Source organism: Camelus dromedarius, chromosome 14 (assembly GCF_036321535.1).
Source record: "Camelus dromedarius isolate mCamDro1 chromosome 14, mCamDro1.pat, whole genome shotgun sequence".
In the NCBI taxonomy this organism is placed as follows: domain Eukaryota; kingdom Metazoa; phylum Chordata; class Mammalia; order Artiodactyla; family Camelidae; genus Camelus; species Camelus dromedarius.
The window spans coordinates 25,315,024-25,328,088 of NC_087449.1; the positions used below are offsets into that span (position 1 = coordinate 25,315,024).

Below are 13,065 nucleotides of genomic sequence, written 5' to 3' on the forward strand. Positions count from 1 at the left end.
ACAGCCACTGTGGGTCCTTCTTTTTCTATAAGGCCCAGGTGACAACACACATGGGACAAAGGGTAATTTTTACCTTTTAAATGAATCATGAGTATTACTTAACTATGAAAGGAGTAAACATTACTGAAGGGAATGGTGTGGGATGAAGTTGGTCATAACAACAGTATCTCACATACAAACTGCTATATATAAAATAGATAAACAACAAGGCCGTACTGTATAGCACAGGGAACTATAATCAATATCCTGTAATAACTTATGGAAAAGAGTCTGAAAAAGAATGTGTGTGTGTGTGTGTATATATATATATATATATATATATATAAATGAATCACTTTGCTGTATACCAGAAACACAACATTGGAAACCAATTATAATTCAATAAACATTTTTTAAAAAGATTATTTGACTTTAATAAAGATTTCAGTTATTGAAAAAAGAATAGTATCTGACACTTCTGAGTACTTATATTCCAGGTGTTATGCTTATTACTCTGTATATATTATTTTATTCCTTTTGAGTCATAGAAAACTTGGAGGAAGCTTTCAAAAAGCAGTTCTTCAAGGCCTTAGTGGTTGTAAATTAATAAAGAGGAAGTGGGAGGGCAACCCAGGTGGAAGAAACAACAGGAACAAAGGCATAAGGAGTGGAGAGAAAAAGACACATGGAGGAGAAATCAGCAGACGTATGTAGAGCACCCAGCACTTTACTGCACAGTCGTGAGAAAAGGAGGCTGATTAGTGGAGGTAAATACAAAGCCTTAATTCCAACCTTGAAACAAAGATTTTGAAACACAGGTCTGATAGGCAAGAGGCGGGTATTAAAGATAATTGAGCAAGAGGACAAATGCAGTAAGAAAAGAATCCTGCATTGTAGGTAAGTGTTGAAAAGTGGAAGATGCTGGAGGCTGAGGTCCTGCTAGAGGGCTGTGACAACACAAGGATCATCACAACTACAGTGAATTCTTACCGTGTGCCAAGGATAGTGCTAAAACTTTTATAAACGTTATTCAATTCTTCCAACAAATCCACAAAATGAATTATTATTATCAAACCCCTTTTTGAGAAAAGTAAGGAAATGCAAGCTGATAGAGCTTAACTGGCTCAAGTTCACTCTGCTAGTAGATGGCAGAGCAGATTCAGGCTTGGATCTGTCCAACTTCCAAGCTTATGTTCTTTTTTTTTTTTTTTTCTCTTTTCTTTAGTTTCAATAAGTAGTTTTATTACTGGTTAGATTTTACAAATTCTGATATTCAAGCAGACTTCCACCTTATAATTCTAAAACAACAAAGTGACCATTGGAGGGGGGTTGGGTTTTTTTTCCTTTTTTTCTATTTAGGACTATTCATAGTAACAAACTTAATCTTTTTTTTAAAGATACATACATATATCTTCTTTATATATCCATTCATTTGTTGATGGACACTTAGGTCACTTCCATATCCTAACAATGGTAAATAATGCTGCAGTGAACATTGGGGTGCATGTATCTTTTTTAATTAGTTTTTTTTTTTTTTTCAGATAGATACTCAGGAATGGAATTGCTAGGTCATATGGTAGTTTTTTGAGAAACCTCCATACTGTTTTCCATAGTGGCTACACCAATTTACATTCCCACAAACAGTGTAGGAGGGCTCCCTTTTCTCCACATCTTTGACAAAACTTGTTAAGTGCCAAGCTTCTGCTCTCAATCGCTGTGCAGCGCAGCCGCCCCAACAATACTACAGTCACTGCAAGGACAGCAGCAGAAATGCTAACATCCCCTTACACCTGCACAGAGCTGCACGGATTATAAAGTCCTTTTACCTATGTTTGGCACTCGATCCTCACAGCTATCTGCTGACACAGGCAGGGGAGGCTATTAACCCGGCTTGACAGGAAAAGGCAAACTTTGAGAGCTTAAGTGTCTTTACGAAGGTCATTTGCCCAACAGACAATTGGCAGAGCTGAAACAAGAACCTACGTTTTCTTGTTGAATATTCAATGAGTGCTCTTGTTCACTCCCTTAGCTCATAATGGTAGGAAGCAATTTTGTGCTCTGCTACAGCCGTGGTGTCTAGAACAGTGCCTGACATATAATATTTGTTCAATAAAGGAATGAATATGAGATCCCTTTGGTATTTAATAAAAGTACTATTCATTTTTGCTGAATTATTATGTCAGGTCCAAATTCATGATGATATGGCTGTATTTCATCTATTTGGTTATGATTTAAATCGGCTAGCTCTCTCAGCAATGTGTCAGATAGGAATTATGCTTAAGTACTTAGCAGAAAGAGCAGCAGGGAAAAAGGCATAGTGAGAGGGGAACACAAGTGAATGGGAAGAGACTGGTCAGGGGACCAGAGCATTCCTATATAGTACTTCATATACCACTTGCAGGATGGCTGTCACTCACCATTTGGTGGCAGTTATTGGAAGCCAATAGTCTAGACAGAAACTAAAAAACTCTCCTTATAATATAATTCATTATGAGGGTGCAAGAGAAGCATCAAATAGCATACCTTTTAAAGAAAATAATTTATTATTTATTCATAAATTTAAATGCTAATGTGACTTAATTATTTTTGAAAATGAAATGCAAATAATAGCGTACTCAAATTTGATTTAAGAATTGTGATAAGACTCTTGAAACTTAAGATTGGCATTATTTATATTTTACACATATTAGTCTTTTCTTCATTCAAAAATAAAATCAGTCTTTTAAATTTTCAGAATATAATGAAGTTGTTTTTCTGATTTATTACTGAATCTGCTATGTTGAAGTGTAAGTAAAAAAATTTTTAACAGGTGAGTGAAAAATGAGAACCACTTCTGTGGTTAGCACAACTTAAAAAATGAAAATAGTAGCTAACATTGAAGGATATATTTATATATTTGAATAAATAGTTCAACTTTATTGAGCATTTAGTTTGTACCATGAGCTGTGCTAAATGCTTTATATACATTATTTTTCTTTACTCTTTACAAGTCTATGAAGGTTTGGTGGTAACCCCTGCAGATAAGGAAACTAATGCTGAGTAACACAGCTGCCTCTGGGCATATGGGTATGCTACGAAGCCTCTCTAACCAGCCTCTTCTTCTGTAAAGCAGAAATAATAACACTGTCTCTCAGAGGTCTGGATGTAAATGGAACTTGGAACAATGCATCTAAGATAGTGTTTAACACAGTAGATTCTCTATTCAATCATCCTCTTCTAAGTTGCTGCCCTTTAAGCAGGAAGGCAGCAGAGGCCAGTTGGCTGCGCATAGACTAGAGAAAGTACACACATGATATCAGAAGTCATTCCTGATGGAAAGGAAACAAAGGAAACCAGAGACCCCAGAAATGGTCCTCTCAAACTAAATGCTGACACCAACACTATACCTTTACCCACCCTAAGATACAAAAGCTGTCTCTCACAGAAGCTTTACAATTTAATGACAGGGTAGTTTTCTTGATCATTGTAAAGGCACTTTTCTTTAGCACTGAGAAAAACTATGAGCAAAAAAAATAAAAATTCAGTTCCAAGGGGAATACTATTTTGATGGGAATATTCATAACTAACAATACTATAGAAAACATTTATTGTAAAATACTGACCTCCACCCAACCAAAAAAAAAAAAGATTTATACAACATTCTATAAACACAAAAGAATTAGGAATTAAGTACTAACATTATTGGGTAGCTACCATGTGCTTGGCACAAGATATCTTTAGCTAAATAGACAGAAAGACAGACAGATAAACAGACAGATACAGATATCTTATTTCTCTCTCTCTCTCTCATGTTTAATCTTAACAATCTTATGAAGGAGGAACTATTGTCATCTCCCTACAGTAAGTGGAGACAGAAGAAGTCACTATAACTACCCACGATCACATGTCTAGCATATGGCTGTGCTAGGGTTTGAACTGAAGGAGCTGCCTCTGAGGCAGCTCTTTTCACCACCCTGCTAACTGCCTACACTAGTCTTTAGAATGAAAATACGCAGTGCTGGCAAAGCTGTGGCTAAATGGCTACTGGTGGATACTCATTATCACTACAACTTCTTCTGATGGTAACTAGTCTGAATACAGACTCAAAATTTGAACTTGTATAGTTTTTGATTTGGCAACTGTCTATTGGGGAAGTCTACACAATAGAAATAAAAGCACCAGTACCAAATGATTGATATATATGTGTGTGGTGGGGCACACATTGCACGTGTATGTTTCTTTTGGTATCTTTTACTGGCAAAAAAAAAAAAAATCATCTGAGTATCTGTCAATTGGAAAAATATGCAATACAGGACATTAAAATATGATCATTATATTAAGCAAAATAAAGGTTTTCTGTTTAATGCACAGAATCTATTTCAGAAGAATGTCTAATAGTCACCTCAACTTAACTGATCTAAAACAAGCCTCTTAATTTCTGCCTCCCTGTTGTCAACAGACTGCAGTAAATGGCACCACCATCCACCTAGTTGCTCAAGGCAAAATCTACGTTTATCCATGATTCTTTAGTTCCCCTCAGCATCCATGTTTAATCAATCGTCTAATTCAACATCTAAAACATCAAGAATCAGCTCGCTTTTCTTTGCTTCCATCACCAAAGCCTCATCTAACCACAATGGGGGTCTCACCTGGGCTTCTGCCACCTAGCGCATTACTTTCACCTCCCTGCAGTCCATTCTCTACCTAGTGGACTATATCAGGTCACCTTGCTCCCTTGTTAAAAACCTTCCAGTGCTGCTGCACACAAAAGAAACCCAAACTACTTATCTGACTCACAAAGCTCCTCTCTCCCTCCCACCTCCTCTTCCTTCCCTCTCCCCTTGCATTCTGTTCCACTACTCTAGGGGCTCCCAATATGTTTCCCAGATCATTCTCATTTGAGAGCTATTTTTGTCCCTTGTGCAGAGAAAGCTCTTCCCCCTTATTTTTGCATGTCTGCCTCCTTCTTATTATTTTGATCTTGTTTAAATTTCACTTCGTCCAAGAGGCTTTCCTTATAACCAAAATGTTCACAAGCCACATTCCCTATTTTAATTATCTGCAAGGTACTAACCACTATTGATAGTACTCTCAGTTTATTTATGTATTTGCTGGTTAATTTACTCATCAGGAAGCTGAACCATGGCAGGGAGGCTTATCTGTTTTATTCATGTCTGTATCTTTAATACCCAAGTAGTACCTGGCATGTAATATGCATTCATTGAATACTTGTTGAATAAAAAGAATTTGTTTTATATGATTAAATATTACTGAAGAGACATTATTCATATATAGCTGTTTATTTTTTGTCATAGAAGCAAAGGAAAAAGCATGGAAAGATACTGAACAGTAAAGATTAATTTCCTTGAGAAAGTGGGGAAAAGAAAATAAAATCTTCTTCTAATAACTGCATTGTTTGATTAGTTATAATTAAGTATGCATTCATTTTTGGAATTAAAAAATAGTTCAATAAGTAAAAAATGTGCAGTGTTCCCTCAGCTGGGAATCCCTCCACTGATTATCTATATAGTCAGCCAGCTACCTACCTGCCTACCTACCCAACAATCCATCTGTCTGTCTGTCTCTAGAAGAGATCAATATGTTAGCAATATTGTTGTACTAGTAATTTCTCCATCAATAGATGAAAGTATTTAAAGGCACCTCCAATCATAGTATGAAAGTGTTTTGAAACCATAAAGATACAATTCAGTTACTAAAAAAGAATTTTTTAATAAATTCTGAAATGCCCAATTAGGACAAAGAATGAATCTTAAGGAACTCTGAGGAAGGCAATACTCATGTGGTTAAGTTCTAATGTGTTTGTCTAACATTGTTTTCTATTACCTTATAACCATACCTTAAATACTTTCTATTTTAATTAGGGAAATTCCCTAGTTAATAAATTCTCTGAGTTAAGAATACCAGACACTGAAAATAAAAAATGTTAGATTTGGAAAAAATGATCATAACAAACCCAGTAATTCATTCACTAAGAACTAGTTAGGAGCCACCTTACCTCAATAGAAGATGGGGAACTTGATGGTAATGGAAAGGGAGCAACAGCCATCTGATTGACTGCATCTTCATTTCTGTGGACATTAAAATAGGCAGAATCAGTACATAGTAAATGCTAAGTTCCTGGTTCAAATTAGAATCATTCTCTCAGTAAACATAGCACTACAGAATAAAAAAAAAAGAAAACTACATAAATATACACTGGTTTCAAACATGCAAAGCTATTAGGCACAAAAAGAGATGTATTATTCAAGGGATACTAAGATACAATTATTAGTGACAAAGAATGATGATGCTACGAGTTGGCCAAATCCTGCTTAGTAAGTCAGGTGCTGCAAAGGGTAATTTTGGAAAGGCATCAACTCCTTCAGCACCGAGGAGTATAAATTTTTCATATGGGCATGTGTAACCTCCAGGCCCCATTAATGTCTAGAGCATTTTGTTCTTTGTACTGGAAAGGCTCCCAGCCTCCTCACTTGCCTTCTGACTTTGTTCTGCCCGATGAAGGATGATGGGTTGTACACGACAGTTCCCTGCATGGGGGTACTGTGTGAGGAGAAGTGACGGGCGGGGAGAGCAGAGAGCCAGACAGACAATGCTTGGTGGGTGAGCTTAATTCTACTGGTCATCATTCTAATTGGAGGAGAGCAGCTGGAAGCCGAAACTCCATTACCAGAGGGACAGGCACAAAACAACTCCTAGAATAGCAGTTCTGGTGATTTGGGCTTATTTCCACTATGTTACTAGCAAACGGTAGGTAAGCAGGGTTCTGTGGGAGACCTATCCTTTACTGTCCATTTGTGATGCATGACCAATATCATTATCTCAAGATTCATGTGAAGTTTGACTTTAGGTTTCACAATATAAACCAAAGAAGCTCCTTACTAGTGCGCAAAGATCAGAACTGTTCATAGCTCTCTATGTCCAGTGTATACAGGGTAGGAGGGCACTCAAATCCATTTTGTTATGCTTTATATTTTACTCCTCACCAACTGGAAAAAGAGTCATTGGCTGGTCAATGCCATTCCCATTTTAAAGCTTTAATTATATTGTTGCCTTTAACTTTCTTTATTAAATTTATACCCCACCCAGCCTTCTCCTCCAGTGTTAGTTCAATAACCTCAACTACGTGAATTATTCCCTTGAGTTCAAAGACTAAATATTGATGTCTTCCAAATTCACAGTTAGCCTGCATCTTTTTCAGAGCCTTGGATCTTCCTATTTCCTACTTTATATCTCCACCAGATGTCTTAGAAGCATCTCAAATAAAAGAGTTCTCACTCCTACTCAGTCCCCAGAGGGCTCCATAGTCAATTTCCAGCCAGTTGTTTAACCAGGAACCTAAGAGTCATTTTTGAAACCTCTCACCCCTCAACTATATGTCTAATCCATCAGGAAGTCTTAATTGACTCTACCTTCAAAACATTACCTTGAATCTTTGCACTTCTTTCCATCCTATTCTAGTGGAAGGCATCATCGTTTCTCACCTGAATTAATGTAAGAGCATCCTATTTGGTCTCCCTATTTACATTCTTCATCCTCTGTCTAATCCATCCCTCACCCAGCAGTTACGGTTCCAAAACATAAATCTGATTATATAGACATATAATAATCCCCTGCTTAAAATCCTCCTATGGCTTCTTGTTGCACTTAGGATCAAGTCCAAAATTGTTAGGGAGACTGTAAGGCCCTGGCAATCTGGCCCCAGCCCCCACCTCTGGCCTCTTCCTCTTCTCCTTCCTCACTTTGCTCCAGCCCAGCTACACAGGCCTTCCTTCCATCTCTCAGCTGAGCCGCGCTCCATCCACCTCACGGCCCTCTCTCATCCTCTTCTCTTCTGCTCTGTGTGCTTGACGCCCAAGTCCTCTGTCTGATTTTCTCCTATTTCTCCTTCATAGCTCACTATAAATGTCATTCGTGAAACAAGCCTTCCAGGACCTCCACTATATGCTTAGAACACCCTAGCAATGATCACAGATCTGTTTTCTTTCAAAATTTACCTAACTGATTTGTATGAATACTTGCTTCAAATCTGTTTTTCCCTTAGATAAGCACTCCAAGGACAAGACCCATGTCCTTCCTACACTCTGTTATATCATCTAGGGCAAACACACTGCCTGGCAAATAGTGTGCTTAACATAATTATTTTTAAAAATGTAACAATCTCTCACTTCAATAAAGAGACAGAGGTGGTTTCAGTTCTAGCGCTACCATTAACTAGCTGTAGGGTTTGGGAGAAATCACTTCTAAAAAAACATCAGTTTTCTGATCTCTTGAGGAAGTAGGTTGAATTGTAAGAAGCCTAAGCTGATAAGAATTCTTGTGGAATAAGGCAGAGTATAAATAAAGAGATGAAGTCTAGGTACCGTTTCTCGCTGTAACCTTCTCAGATTCTTAGAATACCTAGCATTCCAGCCAAACCAGAGCAAAAGGGAGAAAAACTAAAACCACAAAGTGACACAGAGCATGAAGAATACATCTATTTCTTCTGACAGCATTACAGATGCCTCGAGCATGCACTATTACGTTTAGAGATGGCTATTGTTTTTCAGGGAGCACGATGCATTCCTCAGCAGTTTGCTCGCACACAGAGGAAGTGATCAGTTACCCGTGGGTAAGTAGCAGCATTTTCCCAGTGGTAATTCTCTTTCCCATTCAGTTTCCCCCATGGAATAACACAAAAGAGCTCAGCTCTACCTGAGAGCGGAAAGCCAACAGGGCACGTCTGCTCCAGATTCAGGGCTCACAGGGCAGAGGGTATTTGGCAGTAATTAAGCAAATGGCTTTTCATACCTCTTTCAAAGGTTACCAGCATTAAAAATACGGGTGCACATAAATTCTTATTGAGAAATAATGATTAACTGGACCAAGTTAGCTCAAATCAGCCAAGTTATCCCTTCATAATTTAATAATTTTCCCCCAATTAGTATGACTTTAATGGCCTTTATAGTCCATATTAATTTTTTAAAACCTCACAGAACAGAAAACCTCAATGGAGAGGAGGAAGCTGCCATAAGAAGTTACAGTTCATAATCCTTTATAATCCACCTGCGACTGAGTGTTTGCACACCTCAGCATCAAGCAAGTGGGGACCTGACAAGGCAACAATTTTAAAGGGAAAGAAGTGGGAAGAGGGAAACCAAAGGAGAAGAGGCATTTACACTTCACACAAGCGGTTAACCAGGAAGACTTCTGGGGCGCTCTGACCCCTCATGGTCCATGACTCTCATAAGGAATGAAGTCTGTCTGCTTTATAATTACCCTTCCTTTCCAGTATAATTACTGTAAGTTTCTTAGGCCCCGGTGCCCCACACAGGACACAATCAGGAATTGTAATTTTTTGTTGGTGTTTTTACAGTTCTCTTTAACAGCTACTGGGGGAGACAGAGTGGAGCTCTACCATGGGTAGGAGTGAGGAGGGTACCAGGGCAGGGAACCCTGTATGTGAATGCTCTTATCGCTGTACATGCTATACTCTGTTAAATTATTTGTGCTCTTCTTTTTCCCACTCTAAACACAGAGAAAGGATCTTATTTCTTTGTATCCCCAGCTTACAGCAGGATACCTAACAGAGAATAGGTGTAATATAAGTGTCTGTTGAATGAAAGGGGTCTTAACAAAGTGGGGTCAAGATCTGAAGCAGAACTACCTAGGGTATGCCCTATGATCCAAGCTGCTTCATGAGTTAGTGGCAATGTGCTGCCTGTAGTCAGCCAGCTCTCGGTATCTGCCATGTTAACGGACATTTCTGGGGATGTCTGCCCAGCTCACAGTGATTCCCTGGATGGGGCTCCACTGTGTCAGTTTCAACCTCAGTGGACGCAGGGAGCAGACATTTGCCTCATTTTGAGCCAATCAGATTCTCTCCCCCAAAAACATAAAATTTAGAATAAACTTATAGAGATCAAGGGTGTGGTATCTAGACAATACCAATGGAAAACCTCAAGGCTAAACAGGGTTCAGAACTCCCTTCTGCTGACATGGTTTCTTCTCTTCATCATCTTAATTATATGGCTCCTTCCTAAGAGTTTCAAGATATCCCTGTATTCTTAGAATACATTCTCCTTTTAATTTAAGCTGGCTAGAGTTTACTTTAATTGGTTGAAACTCAACAATATAACTCTGATTTTATTTTGAATATATTCATTTGTTTATTTAACAAATATTTATACTAGGGATACAAGGATGAATAAAACATGATTCCTGCCTTTGATGATAGAGTAGCAATTAGTGAGGAACACAGCTAAGTAAACAGACAATTACAATAGTGGAATTTCTATCTAGGGATTGTTAGTTTAGTTTTTCTTCAAAAGGATGCTAGGAACACACCCAACTCAGTTTTTTGTTTGTAGAATATATTTATTTTTATGACAAATGCACATTCTGGATCCTGATTTCAATTCTATTTTGCTATAAAAATATTCATATTGGTAAAAATCACGCAACATGGGCAGAATTCTAAGAAGGCTCCCAAGATTCTTGCCCCTGGCTTACAGGTTGTGAACAGGATGAATTTCACTTCCATGATTAGGGTTATATCATACAGCACAGCTGACCTTCAGATAAAGGGAGATGACCAGGTTGGGCCTGACTTAATCACATGGGCTCTTTAAATATGGAGATTTTACTTCTCAGAGCCTCAGAGTTCTGATCTCTGAAATTAGTAGGTTGATTTACATGAATTCTAAGGATTGCATGGAAGTCAGAGACAGAAAGTTAGAGATTAGAAGCAACATCCCTGGCTGGAGGATGGAAGGGGCCTCGAGGCTACAAATGTGAATGGCCTCTAAAAGCTGAGAGAAGTCCCCATCTAAACACCAGCAAGGAAACTGACTTCCACAAGAATGACTTTGAAAGTGGATTTTCCCCCCAAGGCTCCAGATGAGAACTCAGCCTGGCCAACATCTTGATTTCTGCCCCGTGATACCCCAAGCAGAGAGCCCTCTGTGCCAGACTTCTCACCTACAGAACTGTGAGCTAACGCATAGGGTATTGCTTTAAGCCGTTAAATCTGTGGTAGTTTGTCACATAGCAAGAGAAAAGTAACACACAACAAAATTTTTTATTTGGAAAACACGGTCACCAGAATCATAACTTCTGAGTTCTTACTATGTATGTACCGCTGTTCTAACGCTTTTCATATGTTAACTCAGCTCTGTGGGGTAGCTATAATCATTTTCATTTTGCACAGAGATTAAACAACCCGACCAGAGTCACAAAGCTCATCAATAGCAAACTGAGATTAAAACCCAGCAGTCTGGTTTCAAAACCTACTCCTTTAACTATTATACTACAGTATTTCCCATTTCAATAGCTTGTCCCAAAGCCACAGGTATCTTTTTTTTTCTCATATACCCAAGCTTATATTCCCAGATCCACCTTGGGGAAAAGTTCTACTAGGTCACAAGTTGCTCTTAAGGCTGTTTCCCAATTTTCCTCAGGGTGAAGATGCACGCAGGGGTCTAAGTCTGCTCCTTCTGACTCTTATCAACTTTTTGTACTTAAGTTCTGAGTGTCACATGTACAGTACCACCCCTTATATAGATATAGTGACTACAGATGCTTTACAGTATTCGTTGCGTTTGATAGTGCAGGCAGGGTAGTGAATCATATAGTGGAGTGTAAGCCCCTCAGTACTCTTCTGTGACAGCTACTAGGGTTGTTCATAAATCCTCTGGCTTGTACTTTTCTTCGCCTTGAAAGTTGAACCAGTACTTGATTAACTATGTTTCCTTTTTTTTGCCTTGGTGATCATGGAAACACACGCTGAGATGGGAAGTTCTGTTGCCTGGCTACCTGAATGACCACAGTGAGCAGAGAGGCCCCCTTGCTGAGCCCCAGTGGCCACGCTATATGAGAAAGAAAGAAACCTTTGTTGTTTTAAGCCACTGAGACTTGGGCTATCAGTTGCTGAAGCATAACTGAGTCTGTCCTGACTCAAACATGCTCTAAACAAATTTATTCTATAATATTTTTCCCCCCAGAAGTCATGCCTATACCTTATTCAGAATAGCTAAAAACTGGTAACAACCCAAATGTCCACCTACAGAACAATGGATCAACAAACTGCGGTATCTTCATAGATTGGAATATTACTCAGTAATTACAGGAACTATTGATATATATTACAACATGGATACATCTTAAAAAAAGATGTAAAATCAAAGAAACCAGACCCAAAATAATAAATTGTTTGATTCTACTTACATGAAATTCAAGAATAGTTAAAACTAATTTGTGGTGACGGAAATCAGGAAGATTTGGATCTGGGGGATGGGACTGACTGGAAAGGAGCACCGGGAAACTTTCTGGGGTGAATGAATGTTTTATATTTTTGCTTTGGGTGATGGCTACACAGGTGCATATTTTGTATTATCTAAACTCATCAAACCAAACACTTACAATCTATTGCATTGAGTATAAATTATACCCTAGTTTAAAAAATGAATTCGTGATTAAGTATAGTGTAAGACAACTATGTGCTATTCTGGAAAGAAATCCAGACCTCAGCAGACCTAGGTACAGTTCTATTGACAGGTCTACCAGCAAGACGTAAGCAAGATACTAAACAATGTTAAAAACCTCATTTCTTTATCTATAAACTTAGGATACTATCTTCTAGCAGAACTGTGAGGTAATATAAATGTCAGAACACTAGAGCACAATAACAATAGTTAACATTTAATGTTTTACGATTTTATGGTCTCAGATGCTTAAATTTCCAGGCACTAAGTCCTCAGTTACTGGGTTTTGGGGGGGGGGTGGTTGGGGGTTAGTAATTAGATTTATTTATTTATTTAATGGAGGTCCTGGGGATTGAACCCAGAACCTTGGGCACACGAGGCACGAGCTCTACCACTAAGCTATACCTTCCCCCCTTACTGTTAACTCATTCAGCCATCAACACTTATACCCAAAGAAAGCATCAAGTCTAATGGTTTCATTCAAAAGATTTCATCCTTCTCTTTTCTTCTGTTCCCATGTCCCCATTCTAATTCATGTATTCCTCATGTTGCCTATACTGTGACAACAGTGTTCCTGCTGGTTCCCTTGTGGTGCTTTCTCTGTGTCCCAATCAATTCAAATCACTCT

At 38.4% G+C, this 13,065-nt stretch overlaps 1 protein-coding gene across 4 annotated transcripts in view; it reads right to left on the reverse strand.

Moving 5' to 3' along the window:
• The window catches only part of PATJ (PATJ crumbs cell polarity complex component), a 291,022-nt gene that overhangs the window by 86,484 nt on the left and 191,473 nt on the right, over positions 1–13,065 (reverse strand). For all 4 annotated transcript variants that reach the window (XM_064493517.1, XM_031465257.2, XM_064493518.1 and 1 more), the window contains one exon: positions 5,975–6,047. In XM_064493517.1, coding sequence (XP_064349587.1) covers positions 5,975–6,047 — 73 coding nt within the window. The remainder of the gene's footprint in view (positions 1–5,974; positions 6,048–13,065) is intronic.